This window comes from Poecile atricapillus, chromosome 7 (genome assembly GCF_030490865.1).
Source record: "Poecile atricapillus isolate bPoeAtr1 chromosome 7, bPoeAtr1.hap1, whole genome shotgun sequence".
Lineage (NCBI taxonomy): Eukaryota > Metazoa > Chordata > Aves > Passeriformes > Paridae > Poecile > Poecile atricapillus.
The window spans coordinates 24,413,131-24,441,065 of NC_081255.1; the positions used below are offsets into that span (position 1 = coordinate 24,413,131).

Here is a 27,935-nt window from a genome sequence, read left to right on the forward strand (position 1 = left end):
TGGCCACCCATTGGGCAGGGGGAGAAAGCCGGGAAGCGATTGGTTCAGCCGCGTGTCAGTCATTGTGCGGGGTAACCGCCCCCTCGGGGCGCGGGGGCTGAGGCGGGCGGGGGTCGCAGGGCCGGGATGAGGGGAATTGTAGGGCCTGGAGTGGGGATTGCAGTCAGAGGGGGCAGGGGACACGGCGGGCATGAGGGGTGAGACGTGTTGTTGGCCCTGATCCGGGTGTTTGGGTCAGGAAGGGCTGGGCATGCGGGTCCGGGAGTGTGTCAGGGACTGTAGGACCTGGAGCGGGATTTGGGGTGTGAGGGAGCACAGGGCCTGTGGCCGGGCTGGATCAGGCCTGTGGGACGATGGTCTGGGGCAGGGAACGCTGAGGTTGCGGTGGATCAGACGGGGCGGGGGATGGGATGGAGGCGGGGGCAGTGCAGGGCTGGGTCTGGGGCTGTGGCTGGCTCAGCAGTGGGGCTGGGGGTCAGGACATGTGGGTGAGAGAGGGGCCGGTGGGACTGTGGGTTGAGGGGCTGGGGATGTTGGGGTACACTGAGGAAGGTGCTCTGTGCGTGGGAGGAATTGAGGTGTGCCAGGAAAGGATGAAACCTGCCCGAGAAACAAGCCCTATGTTCTGCCTAAAGCTGAGCACAACCTTGATGTTGCAAGATGCAAAGGTAACACCAAATCACTGCCACGCTGTCCTCCCATGAGTCCAAGGCTATCATTCCTTGACACCTCACACTCGGTCTGAGGCTGAAGCACCACCAGTCTGCCTTTTGATCTCAGTCTGATGATTTAGCAGGACTCTGGGTGTAAAGAACTGCTGAATTGCCAGAGCCAGTTCCTAAATCACTGTTTTTTTTCTTGGCAGGAATAAAGTCTTGCCCTGACCTAGCCTTGTTTTGATTATGAGGTCCGGTGGACTGGGTGGCAGCCCAGCACTGTTGACAGCAGAGTCTGAAGCCAATGGCCAGGAGTTACATGCTGATGCTAGCTAGCACTGACAAACGATTCAGGCAAGTCATTTAACTTCCCTGTGTCTGTATGTTCCCCATATGTAAAATGGTCATAATAAAAACATAAATGTACATTTTCAGGGTACTTTGCAATGTTGGCTTAAAGACTCCTATGTCAGCAACTGCTGTTATTACAGCAGCCAGAGACAGACACTACTGTATTCTCTGAAGCCATGTCATTATTGTTTCAAACTTCTTTTTTTTTTCTTTCTTTTTCTTTCGCCATTGATTCATAGGCAAGCCCTTTGTATCACTAAAATCCTCACGTCCAGAGGATGGTGTTGGTATTTCTGAGTAGTGGGGAGCGGGGGGTGGTTACTGCAGCTTTATAATAAAAATGGGAGAGCATTACACCAGCAGCATCTTAAACATAAATATGGAAACGTTAATTTAGAATCAATTTTAGGATGTTTCAGACTGTAAAGTTCTTTTAACTAGATCTCTGTTGAGGACAGAGGAGCACTTTATGGGACTGTAAATTTCATGCAAACAGTCTCTGTGAAATACAGATTCCCCCTACACACGAGCTGTTCTCTCAATATCAATCATATGCCTTGTAAGTAATGTTTCACAAATATTCTGTAAATCACAGGAAAATGCTTGCAATAATGTGAAATATGACTTTCACTTGACTGTTTCAGCAGAGGCCCCTAACAGGCCATTCTCCTGTCAGCACTAACATTTGTTATGGCTAATAACATTTTCAATCACAAGTATTTTGGGAAAATGGATTTATTTTAAACCTGCTTCCCTGCAAAGGAGGTCCTGAAAACGTCCTGCCAAGGACACAGATACCTTACAGAACACAGACCGTTAATTCCCAAATGAAATTTCAACTCATCTTAATTCTCAAGCACTGTTTCTTAGCTAGCTTTTTGAAGACTTTAATTGTTTGTTTTTAGGCACTGAGATACATGCTCATGTCTTAGTCATTGTTTTCAGTCTGGTTCAGATAATAGGAGTAGAAAGTTACTTTTGAGCAGGTATCTTGGGGATATTTTGGAACTGATGTGAAATTTTGCTCCAGATACTAGGAGAAAGGGCTTAACAACTTTGTAGATAAGAAATTGGTAATCTTGATGATTTGTATTACATCAAAAGAAACTTCTTATTCTGAAACACAAAGATTTTATGTAATTTTAACTCTTTTTCTATAATATATAATATAATAAACCACACTTACATAAAACCTAGAACAGTGCTTTTGTTAGGTAGGAAGTCCAAGAAGTGCATTAGACAAAGTGTGAATTCCTTTCTTATCCTTAGGCATGTTGATACAGCTTGGTGGAGGACAAGGTACCTGTGTTAATGCCACTGTTTGTGACCTTATCCCTCTTTTTGCATCTGTGTGTGGGCACAGATCCTGGTGTTTAACTGTGAGGCTCCTTCAGACTGGTCAGTGTCCTCCGGCCTAAGGCGTGCACAGCTGTGGGATTGCCACACAAGTGGAGACCTTAGTCCTTGACATTCCATCTCCCTTACTAAGTGCACCTTCACATATCTAAAGCTGCACTAGGGAATATCATACTGAGCCAAAAGTGTGACAAAGACACCTGGAAAAAAAATGTAGATTTCTTTATTTAACACCTGTGTGAAGAAATAGAAGGAATTGAAGACAAGGGATGTTTCTGGAGCTTCTGTCTTCTTGCTTATAGCTCCTATCATTTTAGCTTATCTTAGATTGTTTAAAAACATGCCAGGAAAATTAGGTAGAGAAAAGATAGCGCAAGTATCTGTCATGCTAAGGGGTACTAAAGCACTTTCCCGCTGCCAAGGCCAGGCACATGTTCCTGGGGTAGGTGTGGGCCCAGTCCAAATCGCTGTCATTCCAGCACGTGAGTGAGGGCTGTGCTGCTGTGCTAACAGGCATTTATAGCCCCCTTGACCCTGTCACTCCCCATAAATCCATACCTATTTCTGCTCTCATTTCACTCTATTTATTCCCTGGCAGGTCAGATATGAGAAGCAGTGTTCATATCATGAGGCTAGTGAGAAACAGGGCTGGGGTAATGGGTAACATCAAAATGACTTTATTAGCAGAGCACAGAAGAGAGCTCCTGTGGTTAAACCACCTGCCCAGGAAAATAATCTCAAGTCTGTCACAGATTCATTGTGCAGCTTCAGACACATCAGGAACTCTCCTTTTGCCAGTTTTCATATATATTAAATGAGTATAAGAGAAAGGGAAATTAAATGGTTACTAAGTGATTTAATATTATTTCCCAGAGATTTTAAATGTGACTCTAGTGGTAATTCATTAGTACCGTCTTTCTTCACAGACCTTTTTAAACTCTTTCATTTTTCTCTAGGCAGAAGACATCATGACATCTGTCAAAGAGCAGGAAACCATTAGCTGGAAACCAAGAAAACCATGGTTTTCTTGCAGGAACAGGATAGTGTCCACAAAGTTGCTCAAAGTTGCATCCTGAACAGCTTCATTAAAAGCAAGGCAGAACCAGAGCTGGAGCTGGAGCTCCCAGGGAGCCAGCTGGTTTCTGGCTCACCTAACAGTGTGGCTCAAGATGAAGCATCTGTTTCCTTAGACAGCTGGAGGTGCTGCATGGTAGTGAGATGGAGAGGATGGGCAAGTTCTCTACTGAAAATTTGTTTAAAGAATAAGCTTTTGTACAGAGACACCCACATCCAGCCACATGCTACAGGTTTAAAAAATAACATGGCTACTGAAAGATAGAACTGAAGGGAAAGCCATGTAACCCGTCTCTCAGGAATCTAGAATTAGTGTTTTTTCTCACATTTGGATGAGTGTGCTGCCTCTGCCTGCCTGTAAGAGAATGGTCCATGCTCTTCTGCAGAGACAGGATCCAGCTCAGACCTCTACCCACTGCAGTGAGATGGGAGGTGATGGCTCCCAGGACATGGCATGCTGGCAGAGGAAGACGGGCTCCAAGGCAAATCCTTGTTCCCCTTATTCTTGCAGCCTTGCAGCCACAGATACCTTACTGAATTTCTGGAGATCAGAGGCGTCTTGATTCCTCTGCAAATACTGAAGCTGAGCCACCTGAAAGAAGAGGACAAAAGAGAGTCTTTAACGCTGCTGTTGCTCACTGGAGACACTGGTGGGGAGTATAAGGAGCTCATTTATGAAAGCTGTGGTACACAGCACGTCCATTTGTGCTTTGTCCTGATTCAGGAGAGGGTGTTCTCCCCGACCTCTAGCCCCTGGGGCTGCTTGCTGCACTGAGCCATTCCCTTCCCTCTGCCTGCTCATGGCAGATCCAGCAGTGCTGCTCTGGCTGGAAGGAGTTCAGAGTCTCAGCTATTGTTGAGCAGTTGCATTTCATCCCCTCTCATTTTTTAACAAGCTCACTTTCTTCACAGTCGTTTTGGTGTGATATTGCTGCCTTGCTGTTTGCAATTCCTCCTGTTAAAACCACAAAACAGTTTCCATCCTCACTTGCAGCATTCACCCACTGCAAACTTTCCCAGAGTTTCTCTCTGGGGTGGGAGAGCTTTGTAGCTTGTATCTTTTAAAAGCATTACTACGTTTTTTTCCTGTTTTTCTTCCTGGGTAGTGGAAGCCAAACCATGTTAGTTCTGTAGTTCAGGGGACATTCTTAGAGGCCAAGGGGTGATACATGCTGCTGCAGCTTCCTCAGCAGGCTCAGTAGTGGGATCTGTAGCAACTCTGTTGGTATGCCAGTGCCACGCTCTCTTTCTGTAAATGCCTGCAGAGGGACCTTCCTTGGCCACTTACTCCAGCTCAGAATTTAGCTAACTGGTTTTGTAGTTGTGGCTCCTGACAAGGACAGAGAAACTTTGTCCTGGCTGTTAGAGCCACACTTCAAGTGGGATGTGGTACTGGGTTCTCTGAGAGTTGACAGTGAAACAGCTGAGGTGGCTGATCCAGGCTGATCCAGGCACACAAGTTGGCATCTCTTTCTCTGCACAAAGGTGAAAGCCCTGACCAAGTTCTTAAATGCCTCCAACTAAGCAAAAGGTCAAAAAGACGCAGAGGTTCTGCTGGACTCTTTGGGCCACAGCAATCCCAAGTACCAGAGCCAAGATTCCCAAGGCCTCGAAGCCGTGCTCCAGCACAGGGCCCTGCAGACACTCGGGGTCATGCCTGTGAGGAGTGGGCCTTGCTGGGGGCAACGGGCAGTGTTACCACCTGTGTCCATCCCTACTCAGGGAGGAGCTGTGCCTGTCTTCTTGGCACTGTGGCTGCACTGGGTAGCCCTACTGCCTGGAAGGGAACATCCTGGAAAACTGTGATGACTGTCCCTACTGAGAGGAATGACGGGTTTGTCTTTACAAACAAGCAGTGGGTCTGCTGATAAAATGCAACTATCACTGAGAGACAACAGAAACAATAAGATAGAGTCCACTGAAAGATGAAAGAGGCACTGAAAGAGAACCAAGAATTCCACAAGAGTTAAGAATTAAGAAAGGATTATGCATTGGAGGGGGGGGAAGATGTCGCAGGTATCAGGCGTTCTGGGAAGTCTGTACCTCTCAAGTACCTCGACCTATAGGGAAAGAGAGAAGGGACAAGCAGCCAAGAATTAGGATAAAAAGGAGGCTGCGCCCTCCAAAAATTTGAGAGACCACAGGGGAATGCCGCATGGCCTCTCCCTTTATTTGAATAAAGTAAAAGGATGCCTCTGTCTCCTTTTTGGACATAAACCTCTGGTGTTTGTGAATTCATTTTCCTGGCACTACCACTCTGCCCTTTTCCCCAGGATAGGATGGGAGATGTGCCCGGTGTGCTCATGGAGCCCATGCTGGGTGTGCTGTGCTCAGTACAGCTGGAGGTCCAGTACAAAAGTAGGATCTGTCGACCCAGCCGGGGGCGAAGGGCAAGCACAGGAGTCCCGGTCGAGCGCTCCCGGGGCCCCGACCCTGCCCGGCTGCGACCGACACGGAGCCGGGAGGGCGCGGGCGCCTTAGGAGCGCTCAGCCTAATTTGCATACCCAGGGTGCACCGCGCGGCGGTGCCGCCGGTACTCGGCAAAGTTCGGGCCGCCGCTCCCCGGGCCGCTGGTTCCGAGCACGGCCGGGCTCTGGCCGCTGCCGGGGCAACGGGACGGGGCAGCAGGGGGTCGAGCAGGGGGGGCAACCCGCGTCGCTGTATCCTCGGGAGGGACAGCCCTGGATCGGTAGCTGCCGAGAACGGCTCTTAGGTATACTCTGGTTTCTCTTCAGATCGTATAAATCTTTCGCCTTTTACTAAAGATTTCCGTGGAGAGGAACAGGCACGAGTGTCGAGAAATTTTTTGAGGCTCCATTTCGGTGGAGCTATCCTTTAATTGGTTAAAAACAGACCAAACTGCTTGGGAAGCGTGTTCTACGCACAGTGTTATAAAAGCTGTGGGCGCATGCGCTACTTTGGCGTTGGAAGCGTATTCTGCTTCGGTCTGGCTCCCGGCAGCGCTGACCCTGCATCGGGGGGCCCTGCCGCTCAGCCCCCGCCGGGGCAGCCCCCTCACTGCCCTTGTGTGGTCACAAGATGCGCCATGAGGAGCCGGGGCTCGGGCAACCCTTCCTCCCGGCGCTGGCGGTGCAGCGGAGCAGCTGCGTGCCGGTGGTTCGGATCCGGGAGAAGCGGCAGCCGGAGACCTGCCCGGCAGTCCCGGGCACTCCAGCCCCGCACAGGGGGATAGAGGCGGTGTTGGAGCCCGCCCGGAGCTCAGCAACATGCGTGGGGCCCCTACCGCAAGCCCTCTCGCTCCGGTCCGTGGCGGCCGCGTCTGGTGGCCTTTTCTCGGAGCCGACATTTTACCCCTGCGCGGTGCTGTCTGTGGTGACGATGCGACCAGACCCGAGCGCCGCGGGGTCCTTGTCCACTCCCGCTCGCTTCTGTCCCCAGCTGCCCCGCTCCGCTCCCCCCGCCCCGGCAGGAGGGCAGGAAGCAGCGGGCTTGCTCACGGCTCCTCCGCTCGGTGTGATCGGCATGGTGCGGGCAGCGCCGGCCGGCCCCGCCGAGCGCCGCCGCTCCGGGCCGGGGTCGGGCCAGGCGGGCTGTGGTAGCGGCTGGTGCCGGGCCGCGTGAGGCGCCGGAAGGAATGGGAAGTAGGAAAAGGAATGGCGTGCGCGTCGCCGCGCTGTTGGGGTAGCAACAGGGAGTGGGCATATGTGCGGGGCCAAGCAGGGCCATACTCTGGTTTCTCTTCAGATCGTATAAATCTTTCGCCTTTTACGAAAGATTTCCGTGGAGAGGAACTAGTACGAGTCTTAAAGAGAATTTTTGTGGCTCCATTACGGCGGAGCTAAGCATGTCTGGTTAAAGAAAGAGCAAATGCTGAGCGTTCTTTGGGGTGGGTCGTTGTTAATGAATTGCGGCCAGGGGAATACCAGCGATGCCCTGGCCGTTCGGACCGTGGGGATGGAAATGGATCCGCTCTGCTACCGCGGTCCGCAAAACCAAGCTGCCCCGCCCGTCCGCTCCGCCGGCTCCACCTCCTCATTAGCGGCGCCTCGTAACCGGTCTGGTTTGCATACCCAGGGTGCTCCGCGGCCCCTCCGGTGTCCGGCGCTGCGGCCGCTGCCCCGCCCGGGGCTGTGGGGGTGCCCGGCGGCGGTGTGAGGTGTGCGGCGCCCGGGCCGGGGCCAGCCGGGGGCGCGGGGCCGGGAGCGGCGGGCGGGCGAGCGTCGCCCTCACTGGTGGGGGGCAGAGCGGTCGGTGGGTATGTCGGCGAGGGAAGGGGGCGTTATACTCTGGTTTCTCTTCAGATCGTATAAATCTTTCGCCTTTTACTAAAGATTTCCGTGGAGAGGAACAGGCACGAGTGTCGAGAAATTTTTTGAGGCTCCACTTCGGTGGAGCTACATTTTTCTTGGGTTAAAAATAGAGCTTACGAATCTTACAATTGAGCTAAAGCAGACAGGGTTTCCAGTGGGTTGTTATTATACCTTGTTGTATGTACACTTTTTAGACTGCGGTACCTTTGTCCCCGGGTGGCCTTCCAGAGCGACAAACAGGGTCTTCAACTCAGGGTCCGTCATCACCTGCAGGGCTCAGCCATCACCTTCACAGGTAGGAGAGGTGCAGGGGGCTGTCCCCTGAGGCGAGGGGTGCAGCAGCAAAGGCTGCCCGTGTCCAGGAAGGGGCTGCCTCAAGCACTAATGCTACCCTGCAGGTCTCCAGAGATGTACTGAGGGTTGCTGGGTGAGGATGGTGAACAGTTCCAGTGCTGGGTGTTTCCTGTCCCAGCTCAGCAGTGCAGGCCACAGTAGCCCAGGTTGCCTGAGCATAGTGGCACATGCATGTGCATAGATCATTATACGTGGCCACAGTATACACTACATCCATCCTTCTTTCATGCTAGCAGCATAACTCCACCGCTAACATCTCAGAAGTGTTGCAAAGCATCATTCTTTCCTTTCTAGTGGTCCACATACACAGACACATTTTGGCTGAGAGAATACATTTAATTAGCAGCTGCCACGAAAGCCATTGAGTAAGAAACTGGAGCAGAATTTATAGGACCATAAAAAGAGCCTTGGAGAAATGGCATCCTTTCAGTAGGAAAGGAGTAGGACACACTCCTCCCAGGAAAGATTCACCCATTCAGCTCTGGCACTCATCTCTGCTGAGTATCCCAGCTCTGACAAGTCTCCAGCCCTGAGATGGGTGTGTTTGGGAATGAGGCAGAATCGCTGCCTGCAGGTAGTACTCAGACCCTCCCTTCTACTGCCCTGGCTTGAAATTTCAGTTATAGGGAGAAGTGAAATCTGCACTGGCCTTGTGTATTGTCACCCTTGATGGCTGGGCATTGAAGCAACGTATGTTCTGCACAGGCCTGAAAGGTACTGCATTGTTCATGGCCACTGCATTCTCCACACAGCTAGGAGCTACAGCCAGCAGTGAAACACCATTTTATAACATCAGCCACCCACTGGAAAATCTAGTGCCTATGATTGTGCACTCACTCCTTAAAGAAATTCAGCCATTTGCACTAAAATTGGTTTATTCAGTATGAATTTCCTGCAGTGTCCACAAGATAGTGCTGTCAGAACACCTTTTCTGCAAAAGCAGAGGACAGAAAATGTTTGGTGAGTAGGGAGGCAAACCTGAGTTTTCCAGTGACACCCTCTCAGAAGTAAGGGTGGTAATGTTTGAGTCCTAGGGTTTTTATGGTCACACAAGAAACTTGTCAGACTTTAATACACACCAGGAAGAACAGTTAGTTCTCAGCAAGCCCGAGTGTTAAATGATTGTTAATCTATGCACAGCTGAACATTTCTTGTTTACTTTGTCTGTTGCTGCTACTAGGGCAGGACAGGAACACAGCATTTTCCAGGGTAGGAGCTGATGGCCTGCAGATCAGATCTCTAACTCCCAAGGTGGATATAGGGAAAATAAGCATTTGTTAACATTTGGACCTAATGTTAGGTCCACAGAGGGAAGGTAGTGGCAATACTTCGTTCCTTACACAGGGAAAGGCTAGATAATCCTAGAGTACTAACACCTGAAATAGAACAGGATTGTCTTGCTTTTGTCCAAACTTAGTAGGGCATAACAGCCCTTCTACTCTGGCTGTGCTGTCTTAGTGTGATGCAGGCAGAGCCCAGGTCCAAGTCAGCTTCCACAGTTCAGAAACCCTCAGAGTGCTCAGCCCCAGTCTGCTCCCAAAACCTAAGATGTTGAGCACAAAGTGCCCCAGCTGTGGAGAAGGACCATGCCTGGGTTGAAGTATCCCTTCTTTAAGTGCTTGTGACTAATGTTTGATTACATCCCTCAAAGAGCCCTAGCTCTTTTGCTGTCTTTTCCAGGCCAGCCCTGAAACATAGCACACCATTGATCCAGTCCAGGTTGAATAACTGGCCTTCAATATCGTTGGCATCTCCAGCCACACAGCAAGGATGCAGTCCACAGATGGCAGGTGCAGAGCTGGGGTGGGGCTCTGTCACTTAAATTACACCCTTGACTTTCAGAGGGAGAAGGTAGCTGTAAGAAAAGGAGGAGTAATGGTAGAAGGTTCTCTTTGTGATCTGATGTTTGGATACCTGCATCCTGTGTTGCTGAACCTATTGGTCACACAACTATTTTGTGCTTTTGAGGACAAATGCTGAACTGAGCTGAATAAATAAGAAAGAGCAAATGCCTTACAACTGCTCCTCCCCTAACCTGCTCTTTCCCAGAGCAAAAGTCTGCAGGGCAACCTAGACCCAGGCTGCACACAAGAGCCATGGGAGCAGATAGCTACACCTAAGCCAGCTTCCCCCGTTAGGAAATCCCAGCAGCATCTCAAAATTAAGAGACAAAACATATTTTCAGTGATTTTTATGTAAACATTACAATATAAAGACTTTGAAAAAAAACTTCATCCAAGAAAACAGCCTCCCTACCAACAACCAGCCAGTCTTTAGGAGCTGTTAAACTTTACCAAAATCAGGAAGGAACATTTTTTATAGGACAGATAAGATAATGAGATCCAAGAGCATTTATTTATTCAACTTCTTAAAATACTGGTTTTTACAATCACATAGTCCATTCTCTTTCTATAAAAGCAAAACCTTCAACAGTTTTGCCATGTTTTAAGCATATCTGGAAAAGGTTATGTGTGTACATAACCTATACATATGTATTTAGTTCTTTTAGGAGAGACCAGTGTCACTAGCAAAGGGCCAAATGCCAAATATCTCAGGGAGACTGCAGACTCTCAGGCCCCCTACCCAAGCCTTGCAGTAGGCGCATTTTAGCACTTTTCTGAGTACCCTGATTCAGGCTATGAAGAAAAAGACTGCTGTGTTCACTGCCCTTGGGCATATGACCTGCAGATACCCTACTACATTTAAAACAGGAGTCATACAAACCACTGACAAACATGCAAGACAAGACAAGTGCATGCAACATTGCTTGTGAACCAGGTTTTGCTATAATGACTAAGGCCTCTGCTGGCTTATCTGCTTGCTGGCTTGCTCCTCCAGTTGCATGGCAGTCCCCAGGGCATCCAGTGTTTCTGTAAAGAAAGGTAAAAACAACAGGGTGACTGATCACCTCTCCAGTCCAGCCATCGCTCTCAGAAGACCTCAGAGCTATGCAGGACTGGGTGCTCAAACCCCCACACGTATGCTGGTGTTACTTTCAGGTCTTTGGAAAAGCATTAGTGACAGTCCTAGTCAGATATAGGCTCTAACATACCTCTGACACTGAGGAAATTTCTTGAGCTGTCCTCCACGAAATACTTAGCTCTGCTCACAAAGGTCTCAAGATCATAATCTGGCTTCTCTGTGATTCCCAAGAGGTAGTCAAGTTCAGTAGTCATTCTCTGTATTTACAAGGATAACAGTGATTAGAAATGGTCTTCCTGGAAATTCAGTTAGTTTCTTCAAATCTGGCAGTCTAATCAACATAGCTGAGCTTCTACAGACCAGGAGCAGTCAGTGCTCATTAGCAGCAAGTAGAGGTTGTTATTTGGAGGGGAAAGGGAACTGGCAAAAACAGTGGAATGCCCCAGTTTAACCAGTTGGGCCAGTAAAGACAGGGAAAAGTTGGCAGTGAGGAAAAAGTAACACCACTGGTACAGCATCTTGCATTGCTGCCCCAGCAGCACTTGGCTCAGGAAAGCAAGCTGCTATCAACATACAGAAGGTGGCCTGGGCTGGGTTTGCTGTTTCCCATACCTGTCTCAGTTCTCTGAGCTGTTCTACAACCTTCTCCTCCCGTTCACTAATTTGAGCCATAACCTCTCGATAGCTGAACATGTGGGGAGAGAGTTCCTCTTCCTCATCCTTGGAGAGCTACAAGAAACAGCCCAGGTAAGAACAGCAAGTTGTTCCCAGCTTTGAGTTCTGTTTAGCCACTGCACACACATACATTAAATTCAAGACCTGAGCCTTCTGTACTGGTCTCAGTCTCCTCAGTCTCCATCTGATTCTGAGTTTCACTACCTCCATCATGAGGGCTGAGCTCTTTCACTCTGCAACAAGAAGATTTGTCACTCAAATTCATCTTTTGTCAGTTTCTCGGCTACAGCATCACAAAGCAGCTACTGCAATCAATCAGCGCTCAGCAAGAATCAATCAGTTGCACTTTAAAAGTTGCACAGTTACCATCCCCAGAACAGGCTTATGTGGGCAGAAACCCCTGAATACTATAGAAAGGAAAGCCAGAAGATGTTTGTGTTAACGAAACTTTCCTGTCTGGACATTCATGAGCCATTCTGGCAGTTTACACTCACATCAGTTGAGCTAGGACTGAAATCCCTTCACAGTGGGTGGTACATACACCTCGTACAGTCCCTTAGGTCATGTGTGTGACTATGCTATAGGAAATATACTATGAAGGTTGCTGTCTTAGATTCTTAAGTATGTTAAGTATTTGTAAGTTAGTTAGGCCTGTAAGTGAGCTACTGTTGTGCTTATAGTAAGTTCAATAGAATCTTATGTTTAATTATTTAAATTAATTAGGCTATGGATTAAGTGCAGTTAAAATCTTGAGGCCTAAACTGTTGGTCAAGTCCAGGACTATGTTTGACAAGGGGAGGTCACATGAACCTTGTGACTCAAGGGGAGGGTCTCCCTTAGTCCTTTTCATCCTTACTCTTTTTCTATCCTTACCCATTTTTCTATTCCCCAGGCTTCCAGGAAGATAATTTTAAGTTGATTTAGTTTTAGATTGATTGTTTTTACTCAATTTTCTTCTCTGTGTGCTTTAACTACCTAGTAAGTAGTAGAGTGAACTTTGCCAACAATGTTTGTCTTTCATTTAATTTTAAACCTGCTTTTGCTGCTACCTTTGCCAGTGATTCTTTGAGTGAACTAAAACACTCATTCATGATGCAATCTTAGCACACCCTTATAGATGGGTCACAAAGTGCTACAAAAAGTAAAAGGCATGGAGGTAACCATTCAGGACGGGGTGTAAACTCCTATGAGAACCAGGGCAGTCTGAAGTCTAGCATGAGAAGAGATTCCTTTGAGGAAAGAAGACATTACTCATGGTCTTACATCATCTCTACTATGTCTCACGCAGAACACCCAGGTTAGTTTCATATGACAGCTCTAAGATACTTTGCTCCTAACAGCCATCCTCCAGGTTGCCAATATAAGCAATACAAGAGAAATTGAGGTTCCAAAGGTCAGAGTAGAAGCAGCTAAAACACCTTGTACAATATGATTCAAATCCCCAGGTCAGAAAGGCCATTACCTGTCAGCATATCTCAGTGTGTTTAAGGTGTACTCACACGAACTCATGCCTGGAGAAATCATTGCTATCTGCAAACACAAAAGAAACCTTAGTGACTTATGTCTGACTTTTGCTCATTAATGTTCCTACAGATCTCACCACACAGCTGGAACATTTGAGGACAAAGGGCTGGAGTGGAGACAGCCAAGTCCATTTTTCTTTATGGATTCTGTGGGATATGCCAGCATCCCTGCAACCAACTTTCCACTGTCTTTGTGTGCACCTGCTATGCCTCACCATCCACAGAAAGCAAAGCCCTTTGAGAGCATATCAGGCTCTCTTGCAGATTCACTGTATTAAAAAGACTTCCTGCCCTTCTTCTAATGGAGTTGGGCATTACTCACCAATTTATTATCTCACTCACCATGGGCAAGTTTCCATGAGGAAAATGTTTCATCTTTTGGGTGTTTTTTTTTGTTTGTTTGTTTTAAAATATCTAAAGCTTTCTGACTTAAAAAACACCTTTGCTCTAGAGAAGATGCAGCTATTTTATCAAATTATAGAATGTGAGCAGTGTGTTTGACTTGTACATACTCACCATGCAGGTCCTTGAGTTTGCTCCTATGAAAGAGTCTCTTAGCACCTGTGTCAGCTTGCTCTCCCGAAAAGGGGTATGAGACTTGTTCTGCCCTAAAGCTCGGATGCACTCCTACAAAAAAAAAAAAAAGTCTTTTGAATGCAGAATTGGCACCTCTCTTCAAACAGCTCTGCAAGCTATCAACCACCAACTGCTGGTAAACCCAACAGGCTGGAAAACAGTCCCATGTATTGCTCTAAGTTCTTAATTGTCTTTAAAATATACTTCAGGTATCTGTCTCAGGGCAGTAGGTATAGCCATCATATGCCACAAACCACCCCCCAAAAAAAGTCAACTTGAATGAAGCTTGAAATAGCTATACCAATGTCTGACAAGACTGCACTACTTTCCTGGAAACATTCTAATTGGAAGTATACTCTATTTTTAGGTTGCTCGCATTCTAAACTAGTACCTTTTTGGTTGTTTTTCTCTTGTACTGGAAAGAAACAGAATAGGTAAGCCTAGAGTTGAACAGAATCCACATGTGGATTATCACTCTGCTCCAGGAGCTGTAGCTCACCTTCAAAGCCAGCAAGCTCTTATTGATTTCAGCACCTTCCATCCGTGTCTGCCGATCAGCACTAGATGTGTCTGCACCCCTTTCATTTCCTGCCAGATCCACCAAGGAAAATTTGCCAATCATTTGTCCTCTTTGGCGCAGTATGATTTGGAAGCAGGCATGTGACCGTGAAGAGCTGGCATTTGCAAAAGTGTGCCCAGATGTCCTACAGCAAAGATGCAAACAAGATTTAGAAATGTGTCACAGAAGACAACAGGTCCTGACAGCACAAGATAAGACCTGTAGCTATTTAATTAACCTCCTAGGCTTTATCCCCTGCTTTTATACTTTAAGTTTGTGTGAATTATGGAATTGCTTCTGATCTAAGAGCACAGAACTACTTGTGGAAAATAGGAACCTACACCCTGGCTATGGAAATTTAAGGCTATTTAAGCCGCCTGGCTCAACTCAGCCAGCCTACATTGGAATGCCTGAGTGCTAAAGCCTCACATGCACTTGAGCTGGAAGTCACACCTTCAGCACACCACATGTCATTTTCCTAATGCATCTGCCATTATACAGTAAGCTCAGCCAAGCTCCCCACTAAACAGCATTAAGCTGTACTAGCACATTACAGTCATGATAAATCCCTTTCTCCAGCCAAGCTGGCTTGGCACTTCACCTCTGCTGTGCAGCTGCACCTGCCCCATCGCTACAAAGTACAGAATGACATCTTTTAATTTAAATCTTCCTGTGACCTTCACTATCATTTATTCCCTGAGAATGCTGGCAGGTTCACTGCTCCACCCTCATCCCTACTATTGAGGAAAAAGGAGGGAGGAGGGAGTAGCCTGAAATGTAAAACCAGTTCATGACTAAACTGCCAGCCAAAAAAGGATGCACAGAATGCTGAATAAGCTTTTAGGATGTGCATATTTGCCCACACGGTGCAGTACAGAAGCCAAGGAGCTCTCATTTGCCTATGAACATTTCCACAGCAGTTGCAACCTGACTGAAGCAGATAACACCCAGTAATACAGATTTTAACACCCAATTAAAGATACCAGTATGATGGCAGAGCTGCCCCCACCACAGCCTTTCCTGCCAGGATGATGCTCCAAGCCTACAGCTGTCCCTTAGCACCTGCTTTCAAGGATTCTTTAGACAAGATTCCTGAACAACATGCAGTATTTTTGTTGCCATTGGAATAGCTCATCTGGCCTGCAGTTAAGCCACACCATTTTTGCAACTATGGTTCATACCAGCCGCTGTTCCTTAACCTTATAAGCCCACAGGGAGCTACTTGTATTCCTGTAAACTAGCTGAGACTTCTGGAAAGGTGGCCATCTCCTCGTGTGAATGGTTTCTTTTATTGGAGTTCCATGAGGACATATGGACGAGGAGTTCTGACATTTTTCTATGGAAGGCACCCACCCGCCTTCTAGTCCTTTGTTCTGTAACCACTTCCTGGTATTCATGCAGAGGTGCTGCTCAGTGCCTTTACTGGGAACAAGTTTCTGTTTAAAACTCAAAGCACCAGCTACAGGCATCATATGTTTGTCTAAACATGGAGATACAACAGGACATGACTCCTCTTACAGGTTTTAAGTCACCAAACCTGCAGGCACTGCCAATCGTAATCATTCTGATGACATCCTCAGCACAGCTAACTGGTTTTTCTTGGAGACCAACGACCTGGACCTGTTGCTTGCCATCCTCCAGGACTCGAAGCTTGGCCTTCTTATTCAAGAGGTCAAACACCTATATTTAGGCAAAAAGATTAAGGCAAATGTGAACAAGGACTCCTTGTAAGTATTTTTCCCTGGCTTTATACAAAGCTATATAGAAACAGCATCTTTAACATAGACATCAAATTCAACACCAATAAAAACAGAATACAGAGAACTATTGCAAGTATTAAGTTTGACTCAGGTACTTATGAAATATTCAACCAAAGAAATCAGGTAAAGATTTAAAAATAAAAGTCTTACTTTTCCATTGTATATTTCAAAGAAAGTCACATAGACTTCCAGATTCTGATTCCTGTACCTGGGCTGGTTTAGGAGGAGGAAGACATCTTGTGCTAGTGAGGAAAGACAGAAGTTTAGTTAAGTGGTTTAAAACACATTCTAGTTGCTACTTGATCTACTTTCAAACACTGCACAGCTATAAGGCAGTGTCTAGCACTGAGTGACAGTCATCCAAACAAATGCTAACAATCAGTGCAGTGCTACCATCTGGAGAACAGATTCAGCAGCATCCTTACCCAGGGACTGAAAACAGGGAAATACAAGAGTTTCAACTGCTAATGCCACCCACAGACAACAATCCTTACTGCTCTGAGGGAACACTGGGATCCTCTATTGTTTTGGACACGCCTGAAAAAGTCACATGTTTGTGTTTCAAGTGCATGCTACAGAAAGTCTAGAAAACATGCATCCTGAACATCTGCATTGCAGAGGGTTTGGAGACAATATGCCAGATTAGTTGACCCTGGGGCTGGATCCAGTGCAGCTTTTTGCAATTAGGCTTCAGACCTTGAAGCTGAGCTGAAAAAGCAAAGACTCCTTGAGGGCCAGTCATAACTATTTTTCAGAGATCAGCCAATAGTTGTTCCTGGTTCAGCTGACTTGCTGCTGACTAGGTTCACACTGTCTTTCTAAAGGGAAGGTAAAAGTCAGGTTTCATGGTACTTTCCAGGCATTATATCAAGGAGGGACTTCTAAGCATCCGTTTTATGAAATAATTTCGGACATGCTGGGTTTTTTTGCATTTAAGGCTTATAGGAAGAAACACAAGACATACATCCTTATGCATAAAAAGTTTTCAAACACAAATGGGTAGAGTTGTGTTGTACTCAGATATGTCTGAGACAAAAGCAAAGCAGAAGAATCAAAATTTAATGGTTCTGTGCAGTAAATATCCAATTAAAAACTCTGTCATCTCTTTGTATCAGAAACAAGTATCTTCTGGTGAGTTCAGTATGTGATGTCATCACTTTAGGCTAGAGGAAAAATATTTTGTGAAAGGAATGAAAAAATCATCATACCTCCTTCAAACACCAAGTACCACCATTGCTCTTATTATTGAAAACACAAATACTTTATGTATCTTCTACTGGACATGCTTAAAATAACCATACAAAATCAGATGTTATTCTAGTTAAGAAAAACAAGTATTAATTTTATTTTTGTATCCCTAGAAGAATCAACTTACAGGCAAAAGCATATATGCCCTGTGAGGCATTCTGGGTTCTCCCAGAGAAGTCTCCACCCATAGTCTGTGAAGAGAAAAGGCCAAAGGTCAGGCATGGCACCAACAAGTCAGCCTATCACATCTTAATCCCAAAAACACAATGCCAGCAGGAGTACTGGAATGCAGTACTAAGTTAGCTTGCAGCTTCCCTATCAGTTCAGAAAGATCTCACCTACACAAAGCAGTGCATACGTAAGGCTCTGGGGTGCAGAGTCAAAGCAGTTGTTCCTCCAAGCAAACTGCTTTGACAGTGCAACCAAACAGCCTCTAGTCAGATAAGACAAAACTTCATTTGTTAGGATCTAGGTTGAATAACATTATTGCAGTTACTTGCAGAAGTTAACATGACATGAAAATACAGATTTAGAGCAGACAATACCTGTAACTCCTTTGACCAAAGTATATTTAATCACAACAAAGTTTTCAGTTAGTTCTATCCTAGTGATTTGCTCTACCACTGTTATTTAAAACACAGCTCAATCCCATTACATATTCTCAATCTACCAGAGTTTAATGTGCAGCACTCCAGTCTCAAAGTACAGCTGTTGTCCCTGCACCAGTTCTGCTCTAGGACATGGAAGGGAAAGTAACTTCACCTGTGATTTTAGTGCATCACAGCTGTATTACTATAACGATCCTCAGGTAAGCAGGTTTCTCTACCCTTTTCCAGTGCAATGAAGGCAGCCTGTGCTCAAACTTCTATAAAGCTCCAACTTTTTGTCTGGATTACTGGAAAATATCTACAACTCACTACATAACACTAAAGATAGGAGGTCCTAGCCTAAAACTTGCATCTAACACTGAATGACAGCAGTGACTGATGACTCAAAGCAGTGCGTTAGCTCAGTCCAGTGCAGATCACTGTGGTTTGAGGTAAACGCTTCTTGCAGAACAGGAGAGCACATTTGACTCCACTATTGTGCTGTGAGGATTCTTCCCCATAGTTCCCAGAAGAAGAAAGTTAAAGACAACACAGCTGTTGAAAATTTAGAACAAGCTTTCTCTTTTGAGACAAAAGAACTTTCTTGAAACTGCGACTGTTAGACTGGAAGGAGTGGTTAGAAAGCAAACACACTAACTCACCCACCTCACAAACAATACCAGATCACTTAAATGTTTATGCGCATCAAGAGGCTTATTCTTACATAATTGCTGAATTCCTTGGAATGCCTTCAAGCTCAAAGCACAGAATAGACAGTAGCCTTTGTCTCAGATGTAGGCTAATAGCCCCACTTTACAGACAGGAGTTAAACAGCAACAGGCACTTGAGGCAAGGACTAGCCATGACTAAAACTAACATACCAGGACATCCTAAATCTTTCAAAGACAACTTTTCTTTTTTCTAAAGAGAAAAATAATCTTTTTCTATTTCTTATTTCTAAAAGGATTTTTTCTAAATCTTTTGAAAAGCAGTACAATTTTCCTCACAACCTCCAAGGAAACCCACTAGTACATAAAGCTACAGAAAAAGAGTTAACATCTGACAAAGTATTAGCTTTAAGACAATAAAACCAAGGTCCAAGCCTCTTACACAATCCTACTCATGCTCAGACATTGGGGAGCTTTGAAATACTTTATCAAAGCTAGAAAATTGATGACCTTGGAGAAAAACTTACATGTGTCTTGCCACTGCCTGTCTGGCCATATGCAAAGCATGTCGCCTTCCCACCCTCAAAGATGGTCTCTACAAGAGGTCTAGCAGTGAATCTGAATATTCAAAAGATAAAAAATAGTTAAGGCAAATATTTCATGCACTGCTTCATCATCATCAGTTTTAACAAGAAAAGAAACTCAAAAAAATCAAACCTTTAGGCAACCAGCAAGGCTATGCCAAAAATAACTTAAGACTTTTCAGTCCTTTGGCTTCCTCCAAAAAGGATTCTAATACTTATTTCAAGTAACAGTTTATTTAAGCTTAGATGCCATCTAGCTATAGCTCCATGCTTTTATCTGAAAGTCATTTCCAGTGAGCAGCAAGCATTACCTGTATACCATTTCATTCGAAGAAGTTTCATCAAATGAAAAGTCAAATCTAAATGTTTGGGTTTCAAGGTATTTTGTTAGGTCCACTTTCTGCTTTGGCTCATGCACCATCAAGACACACTTGCTCGGAACAGTAACCACATCACATTCCTTTTTTAGAAGTTCTGTTGACAGAAAAGACCCTCAGTTTTAACAAAAATTAACCAAGTCAAACTGATCAAGACAGCTGTTTGGTCAGTACACTCACCTTGCCTATTGAGAGGACGCTTTCTCACACAGACACAAATCCTGTGCTCTTCTATCTAAAAGAAAAGTAAGAAAACAAGTAATTATTTCCCAATTACACTTTATTACAGAGAGATCCAATGCTCACTCACATCCATTTTGTTACATGCTGATCAGAGTTGCTGCTTCTTCTCAGCTGACAGGGATGCAGGGAGGTCAGTCTTAAAGTGCACTCAGTGTAAAGGCAACGCTACAAATCATTTCTCTTTATGCAGCATTCTCCAACACGTAAGGTGGGAATGCTTTCCAGCAAAATTTTTGATATCAATACTGCAGTTATGGTCAAATAATTAATCAGACAAACGAATAATTTCATTTACCCAAGAGGTTTTTGGTGACTTGGAGCTCTTTACTGATGCAGCAAGTTGAGCTATTTGTGCAGCACAGCTACACATCAGTTGAGTTGGGCAGTGTATATGCCATTGGGTGAGACAGAAGGCAAAGATAACAAGCTCTTCTCCTGACACACAGTGATACATACACAGCATTTTTAATGGCTGAGTGTACTGACCAAGTCAGGGTTCTCTAGCTTTCAACCTCTTTTTACTTCCTCCACTTTTTGACCTATTTAAAACTGCTTAACATATTACTTATATTAACATGTTCTGTAATAGTTCAAAAGACCATTTTAAATTATATCTACTTCTACAACAGTGGCTGTGCCACTTACAAACTGATGGTCGTATATCATTGCATGATAATTGCTGAACCACAGGCTTTTCACTAGTGACACAAAGTAAAACAAGACAGCTTAGCCCTAAATAGGAAAGCCAAGTGACCTCACAGATACCACCAACTTCCTCAAGCTCACAATATGCTCAGACGATTTCCAAGGTGCAGTGATGCACCAACTGCTTGATGCCAACATTTTCAGTACAAAATAGGGAAGTCTGTCTACAGGCTGCAGTGAGTAGCCTCAGTATTTACTTACTGGATCACTTATAGATATTGGCTGGCAGTTTAAAGTTTCTCTGAATTCCTTGATCATACGTGCAAACTCCCAGTTTGGACAGGAGCTGTCAAAGTCCTGCATGGAAAAACCATGGATGTGAATGTAATTGATCTGTTACAGCAAAAAAAGGCCCCAGAGCCTATTAAACAAGCAGCTGTATGCAACTCAAAGCATCTTACAAGATTCACAATTTTCTGAAACCAGAATCAATCCCTTATGTACAGCTTTCTAAGAACAAAGCCTGTCCAAAATATGTTTTGATTTCAACTACTGTACTACAGTGTCATATAGAATCTCCCCTTACAAGTGTATTGTAGAGTACTCCACCTGTGCTCGTTTTAGCCTGATTTCACTCATTTGAGCTCTCTTTTCTTCTCTCTTGTTTCTCATTTTCTCCATCTCTTTCACAATGTTAGATCTTCTTCGAACTAGATAAAATGAAAACAATTTCTTGGATTAAAATTTCATACTCTGTTTTAAGCACAAATACTTCAGCCTATCCAGGTTGCTGACAGACTAACTCATACAGGAAATAACCATCTTCCTAAGGATGGCCATTCATTTCGCAGCACTTCCTTCCCAAGCCAGATCTAACTATCACAGAAACTGCCTTGGAAGTCCCACTACCACCCTAAAGCAAAGGCAGCATTTCTGAAGCAATATCATTATCACAGAATTACATATCTGTAATAAAAAAAGATCAAGATATTCTGTCTTGCTGCCAAAGTCACCTTTTCAAAGCTTTAGTCTCTGAGTACATAAAGCAGCAATCACATAGTGATTGACTGCTGACTGATGAGTCAGTCTTTATCCACTGCTCTCTGGTACCTGGGCTCTCTGAAGAGCTTGTTCTAGCAGCAGGCAGATGATTCTCTGTATTTCCATTTACACTTGACTGGGAGGCTTCTGGAATACAACCCAGCCCTCTAGCCCTGGTTTGGCCAGCTGCAGAAAGAAGCCAGACCAAAACCAATAATTAGATTGCAAAGATCAAGAATAATTTCGTAATTTGTAAAGCCTCATAGACCACAGGCATTTCTCAACTCCTGCAGCAGGAGAGAGAACTATCTAAAACCTGTGGTAAATCTACAAGTAAACGTTTAAATCCTTTGCCAATCACCAATTTTTATGCAATGCTGAAAATCAAGGTCAAACTAACTAGACAAGAAGTTAGTATCAAGCCTCTTATTTCAGTGTTTTTATAGAGCTTAACATGAAAGGCATGCCCTCAGCTATTCATAGGGTAGTCTAGTAAAATAAATAACTACAATTTTGTAATTCAAGGATGCTCAAGTTCTTGCTTTACTCAACCAATTTAGGTAAAACTATTACCAGTGTAGTTACAGGGTGTGTTGTCAGCAGTGTTAAGTCCCTTCTCTCCCCACTCTAGCCCCATGAATACCATTTTATGCCATTAAGCAGATACGGTATCTACCCAACTTGCCCAGCCACAGCTCTCTGGCTAAGAGAGTACATCATTATGCACAACATTGTTTCAAAGTCCTTTGGAAAATATTTCAGGTAGGAGCCCTGGATATTTGCATAGTGGCAGACCTCTAGGTCTCTCATTTTACCTATGAAAGAGTTCAGGTGGCTCTCCCACTGGGACTTGCAGTTTGAATAATTAAATGCACACAAAGTGAAAATTGTTTCACACTAAGAATTCACTGGAATGTTTCTCCACTCACCAGGAAGTGACACATGTCTTCTGGTTTGCAAAGAAGTGCAGGGATCTACTGCCATCTCATCTTCCTGGAAGCTGCACTGGGATTCTGTGATAGCAGACATCCTGGAACGGCCACGCACAGCTTTGGAAACAGGAATCCAGGGACACTTAGACACTTGCAATAATAATTGCTCACAAAGTACAGAGCAGTGGAGAGCAAGGTGTGGTTAAAAAGGATCTTTTCCATTATCAAAGTGCAAGACAAAGCAATGCGTGTGGGTGAAAAGTGATCAATAAACCCACCACTACAGAAAAGCAAACAGTTCATTCCAGATTTGCAATTCCAGTGAATTTCTTTCAGATCCCACTAAGGACTCACATAAGGATATGGCAGTTCCAGCACCTTAACACTTAATGCCTAGGAAGGAGGAAGTTTCAAGGCAGAAAATCACTAAATCCTCTGAAGCTTCACACTTGCAGGGCTGTATGAATTAATTCTTTGATGGTAACAAGGGTGCAGCAGCCTGGCAACTGGCCATGGGCAGCACTGTGCCCATCCACAGGCTGTGTGTGGTGCACAGTAAGCTGTGGCACTACATTCAGTTAAAAGACTCTGTATAACCACAACAGCAAATCTTTGAAAAAGGTCCCTTTGTAGGCAGTCTCCATTTTCACTTGTCAAGGTATTTCTTTCAGAGATAAAGTCCTTCACAAAGCTTCCTAGGGGAAGGATTGGAATGTTTGCTTCAATAGATTTGTTTTAAAAAAAAAAAAAAAAGCAAATCTGATATGAAAAAGGGAAGCATGATATGCAAGCTAGACCTCCTTGCATCTCTCATGACCAGCAACTATTAGAATTTATCCAGAAAGAATCACTATTATTACAAAGGACACCAAATCTGTTGGAGACCAAGGGTTCACTTCCATTCTAAATCAAATTTCTTAGAACCACTCCCAAAATTCATTGCTCCTGTTAACTCTTTACCTTGAATCTTCTGCTCATGTGCAGAGACATTAGGTGTGACTGCTGCAATTTTAGAAACAAAAAGCATCAGTTTCATTATACTCAGAAAGGGCATTTTTTTCCATTTCCTCTTGTCCCACGTGCCCAGACCTGATCCCATCTCACACTCAGCAGCACTGTTTCTATAAATGCTGGTGCTTCTGGACAGGTAGATTAACTGGAGCTTTCACTCCATCTAAATTGGTTTGATTGAAGTGATTCTTGTATGTGAGGATATTCAGCATTGTCAAAAATTCCTACTGATTTGTGGGATTGAGGCAATATTTATTTCTTAATAATCTATTTCTTAATTAATTCTGAAAGCAGAATGCTTTTAATGCTTCTGCTTCTCTCCTTTCCTGAATAAGATGGAGATAGACACCTGCTGATCTTCTTTAATTTGTTTAGTCTAAGAACAAGTGTGAAGTCAATGATAGCTTTCTAATTGGTGCAGTGCAGAGCTTGCAATAGGACAGATACTATGACACTCCTGGGCTTTAGCTAGTTATAACAACAGAAATTATTTGATGAATGCTGAAAACACTGCTGCTCTTAAGCTCCGAGCAGGTCTTCAGGGATGGGACTGTGCCAGTAGGACAGGCAACAGGTATTTTAGATATGCAGTTAGATTCTATACTTCAGAAGGGCTGTGACCTCTGCAAGGACATCTTTCCATCAACCAGTGACTGGATTAACACACCTTGTATTTTCCAGATGGCTATCCAGTTCTATTAACAGACCTATATATAGACAGTCATGACTTTATGACATCATTTTGCTTGTCAGTTCATAACATTTATGGAGTTCTCTGAATCTGAGAAAGATCAGGATACTCTAATACAGAACAACTTCTTAACATTAGGATTCTTGGACAACTCCTGCCTCTCTGATGCCAGGGAATTTGTACTGTTGTCTTCTGGGACCAGCTTACCAGTCTTGCATTGCATGCAACACAAGAGGCCAGACAAGCCCAGATGGATGTTTTGTTTACAGCTCCATTGAATGGAGAAGCACAAGTTTTGGCTAAATATGCACTTTAAGAGAATCAGTAAATTAGTAATTATTCAACCTCAGCATCATACAGTGTATTATAAATAGACCTGCAATGATACCATTTGCAATTCAAAAAGTCTAAAGAATCAGCTAATAAAGCTAAGAGAAGGTAGAAAATAGGCATTTTCTACCTCCTGACACCTCAGGAAGAACAATTTCTTAGCAATCCCACACTGACATCTCTACCTACTCTTCTGGCTTTGCTCAACACATTGTGCTGACATGCAATCAGGGAGCTGGGCACATCAGCTGGCACTTTGGCTGCCTGCTCTGAAACGTCTCCAAGCATAAAGCTCTACTTATTGTCTAGGGAGACTGCTTGATGAGGAGACATACATTTGTCACCACTATTTCCTTCTTGTCCTTTCCACTCTCATTCTGACACTTTTAATCTTAATAATTGCCACTTAACTTCTGCTGTTTGTGGCATTTGCAAAGGTCCGTACAGAACTTTAAAACTCACTACAACAGCAACTGCCTAGTGACATTTAAAGCAGGGAATAACTACAGCAATACTGGAGAAGAGGAGAACACATCAACAAACCCCAGCTCACAGGAACAGGACAGCAACCTGTTAGAAGTGCTCCTGCCCTCAGGAGTCCAAACATTGATATGAGACAGTAACCTCTTTGTTAGCACTGCCTGAATGAGCAGCCTTATGAGGCACTAAAGTACAATATTGTGGCTACAATGAATGACCAGCACAATTCCACAAGGGTATAGCAGAGAAAAAAAGACATTTTCTCACCTTCCCGTGGAGCAGGAATTTTTGAAAGAGTTGTTCTACGCTTCTGTTTCTGAAAAACAAGGAATGCTGTAAGCAATTGGAGTAAGCAGCAAACACCAAGCACTGCTCTTCAGGGCAACATCAATACAACAAGAATTTCTGACCAAAGCCTAACTATGAGACAGAAAAGACAAGTGAGAAATCTCAAACTTTAAGACTGAGAGTATTATACATAACAAGACCTATGCATCAGTAACTTAGAAGAAACTAAACTACTTTAAAGCACTTACCTGTAAAGTTACATTGAACGGCAAAGGAACATTTTCTTTCACATCAGAAGGAGGTAGCTCTAATAATTCAGGATTTATTGCAATCACATCATTAATATCAACCTGCAAGAGCAAAGGTGGGATTTTATATAGTAGAATAATGGTGCTACCACTTAGGGATTGCTTTTTTCTAATCTGGACTCTCAGTGAAGGCAAATAAACTTGACCCACTGCTAAATGTTACATTAAAATTGCTTAGAAGAGCAAAACAGTAGTTCCCATTCCATTTGAACAACCTGATACACCTAAATACACCAGACAAAATATGTTAGCTAAGCCATTTACCCTCATCTGCCAAACACCACACAGCTCTGCAGGTGCCATAGAGCACTTCTGAAGGACAAAGCCCATTTGGCATCCCCTGCTCTAATCTCCCACTGCTAATCTTAGTAAATCTCAGCAGCTCTGTGACTTCTGTGCTAGGTGAGCATTAAGTGTTTACTGTGTGATTGTGCTTACTGAAATAAACGTCAAAGAGCTGTTTAGACTCTGGGAAATTAAGGATTCAGCATTTAATCCATAGCTTAATTCACCTGCATCTTCACTCACTACCGCAAACAATTCCACCTGGGGAAACCACTATCACTTCCTGACTGACTCTCATGTGAAATCATAAACCTGCCTTCATCTCATCATGGGGCACCCTGGCAAAGACAGGGATAGGGCAGGCTCAAGCACAAATACCACAACTCAGTCTCTGTTCTGTTTTTCAAAACTATACTTGCTGAAGAGATTGAAAGCACCTGTACACAAAAATTCCAGCAGCTTACAACTGGAATTCACCTAACAAGGCAACACAAACACCACCAGGAAGTTCTTGAGTTCTTAATTGACTCTGGAATTATTTAAGTAAGAGTCCATGAAAACATAAGAAAGCAAGTAGATGAAGCTCTCTAAAATGTGAAAATACCACTTTCTAGTGTAAGAGAAGTAATCAATGAAGTCTAATTCATATGAAATTGGTTAGCAGTTAATTGGAAAATTAATTAGGTCAGAAACAGGTATGTGGTCAATATAAGTGCATGTAGGCACATGCATAGTGTATGTACATAAGCACATAAAAAAATTGCTGGATTTTGAAGTATCCTTCCTAAAGATTTAACAACTTAGCACATACACGCAATTTAGCCAAGAATTATATCTGAATCCGTATATTTTTTATATTTGAATGCAGCAGGCACATGCACAGAGCAAGATTAGGTTTCAAACAATCAGCCAATGGCAACTTTTAAGATTTGTACTGAAATCCAGAGTCTGCACATTTCTAGAGACACCAGAAGGACAAGTACATTTGCTGAGTATCAGACTTATTTAAGTGTCAGGATTTCAGCCGCATCACCTTCAAATGCCCCAGACTTTCTTCCCATCCTATCTCACGCTGTATTTATTTTATATTGGTGCAGAGATTGAGGAAATCAAACCCAGCCCTATTAACACAGCACCTTATTAGCAACAGATTTTAAAGAAAGCCTAAAGGCTATAGCATAAAACATGGAAAGCCAACAAAGAGCCCACAGAGCTAGAAAACTGGAATCTTGGGACATTCAGCGAGAGGCCAAACAACTCCTTGACCTCTCTGAAGGGCAAAGGGTGCAGCTTTGGACCTGCAGCTCTCACACCTTACCTTGGCACACCCAGAGCATTGCCTTCGTTATGTATAAAACAAGCGGAGCGAGCTGCAGCAGCGCAGGACAAGCGCTGCCTGCCCAGCGGGGCCGAAGAGCTGGGCCAGGCCTGAGGAGCCTCGAGCTTCCCGGGGCTCATCCCGCCGGGGCCCAGGGGCGTTGGAGCGCCCGGGGAAGGAAGGGGCCGCGAGCAGCTCCTCACTCACCTCCTTGCCTTTGGTGGCGCCGCCCTCAGGCCACTCCACGGTCACGCAGGAGTGCTCCACGTTCACTACCTTCACGGTTGCCTTATGGATTAAGCCTGGAAAAAGCCGGCATTGAGCCCAAACCCGGCCGCCACACGGCGCCCGGACTCCCATGGGCGGCGGCAGCCAGGACACTGCAGACTCCCCATTCCCCACTCCTCACCACTGCTCCGCTGGATGTTAATAACGGCGCCGGGATGGACGTTACGATAGAGACGGGAATCCATGGCACGGGCACAGGGACAGGAACCACGTCCGGCCCCAGCAGCGAAACACCCGCCCGGCAACCGCCGCCGGTTTAAACCCCGCGCGCCGGCGTGCCGCGGGGGCTGCCGGGAGTCCAGGCGGGACTACATTTCCCGGCAGGCCAGGCGGCGGGGTGTCGGGAGATGTAGTCCCGGGGAAGGAGGGCGGGGTGATCGGCCGTGCCGCGCGAGTGCGGCTTGGGACGGGCGGCGGCACCGCTCCCGGGAAGGGCCGCGAGGGGCTCCAGCTGTTGTTGAACAGGACAACCTCGGGGCTGGTGGGATATTGAGGTGCAGATGACGCAGAGGTTGGGCAAGGTGGTGATTGTC

The 27,935-nt window shown here is 45.0% G+C and overlaps 2 protein-coding genes, 1 long non-coding RNA gene and 3 other non-coding genes across 7 annotated transcripts; 5 read left to right on the forward strand and 1 right to left on the reverse strand.

The window, feature by feature from the left end:
• The first annotated feature begins 3,331 nt into the window (after positions 1-3,331).
• On the forward strand, positions 3,332-6,151 carry ARMH1 (armadillo like helical domain containing 1). Its single transcript, XM_058843367.1, is given in 7 exon segments — positions 3,332-3,361; positions 3,364-3,482; positions 3,484-3,543; positions 3,824-3,857; positions 3,904-4,205; positions 4,889-5,239; positions 5,716-6,151. Coding segments are annotated over 7 exon segments (1,332 nt in total).
• Positions 6,152-6,153: 2 nt separating this feature from the next.
• Positions 6,154-6,268, forward strand: LOC131581300 (U5 spliceosomal RNA). Its single transcript, XR_009278061.1, has one exon. It is a non-coding gene; the product is annotated as a U5 spliceosomal RNA (small nuclear RNA).
• An 855-nt stretch (positions 6,269-7,123) lies between these two features.
• On the forward strand, positions 7,124-7,238 carry LOC131581317 (U5 spliceosomal RNA). The gene has a single exon (XR_009278078.1). It is a non-coding gene; the product is annotated as a U5 spliceosomal RNA (small nuclear RNA).
• Positions 7,239-7,508: 270 nt separating this feature from the next.
• Positions 7,509-13,638, forward strand: LOC131581209 (uncharacterized). Its single transcript, XR_009278028.1, has 3 exons — positions 7,509-7,555; positions 7,904-8,004; positions 13,254-13,638. It is a non-coding gene; the product is annotated as an uncharacterized LOC131581209 (long non-coding RNA).
• On the forward strand, positions 7,681-7,795 carry LOC131581315 (U5 spliceosomal RNA). Its single transcript, XR_009278076.1, has one exon. It is a non-coding gene; the product is annotated as a U5 spliceosomal RNA (small nuclear RNA).
• KIF2C (kinesin family member 2C) lies at positions 10,397-27,643 on the reverse strand. 2 transcript variants are annotated; one of them, XM_058843231.1, is made up of 22 exons: positions 27,524-27,643; positions 27,322-27,416; positions 25,452-25,553; positions 25,183-25,231; positions 23,364-23,405; positions 22,401-22,520; positions 21,541-21,657; positions 21,040-21,140; positions 20,692-20,787; positions 19,723-19,777; positions 19,477-19,639; positions 19,109-19,199; positions 17,454-17,517; positions 16,229-16,320; positions 15,856-15,998; positions 14,259-14,463; positions 13,700-13,810; positions 13,123-13,190; positions 11,791-11,893; positions 11,598-11,714; positions 11,116-11,242; positions 10,397-10,933 (listed from the first exon to the last, which is right to left on the reverse strand). In XM_058843231.1, the coding sequence occupies exons 1-22, from the start codon at positions 27,585-27,587 to the stop codon at positions 10,857-10,859; spliced, it is 2,202 nt and encodes a 733-aa protein (XP_058699214.1). In that variant the 5' UTR covers positions 27,588-27,643; the 3' UTR covers positions 10,397-10,856. The 2 variants fall into 2 exon arrangements, with proteins under 2 accessions (XP_058699214.1, XP_058699215.1); XM_058843232.1 differs by lacking the exons at positions 21,541-21,657; positions 23,364-23,405.
• Positions 27,644-27,935: the final 292 nt, after the last annotated feature.

Excerpts from the sequence above, each read along its gene's own strand:
- KIF2C (XM_058843231.1), bottom strand. The coding sequence starts at position 27,587 with ATGGATTCCCGTCTCTATCGTAACGTCCATCCCGGCGCCGTTATTAAC. Across the intron at positions 21,658-22,400 it reads AAGACATGTGTCACTTCCTG|CTGGCCAAACCAGGGCTAGA; the intron begins GTGAGTGGAGAA and ends TTCTTTCTGCAG. Across the intron at positions 14,464-15,855 it reads ACGATTGGCAGTGCCTGCAG|GACATCTGGGCACACTTTTG; the intron begins GTTTGGTGACTT and ends TCTTTGCTGTAG.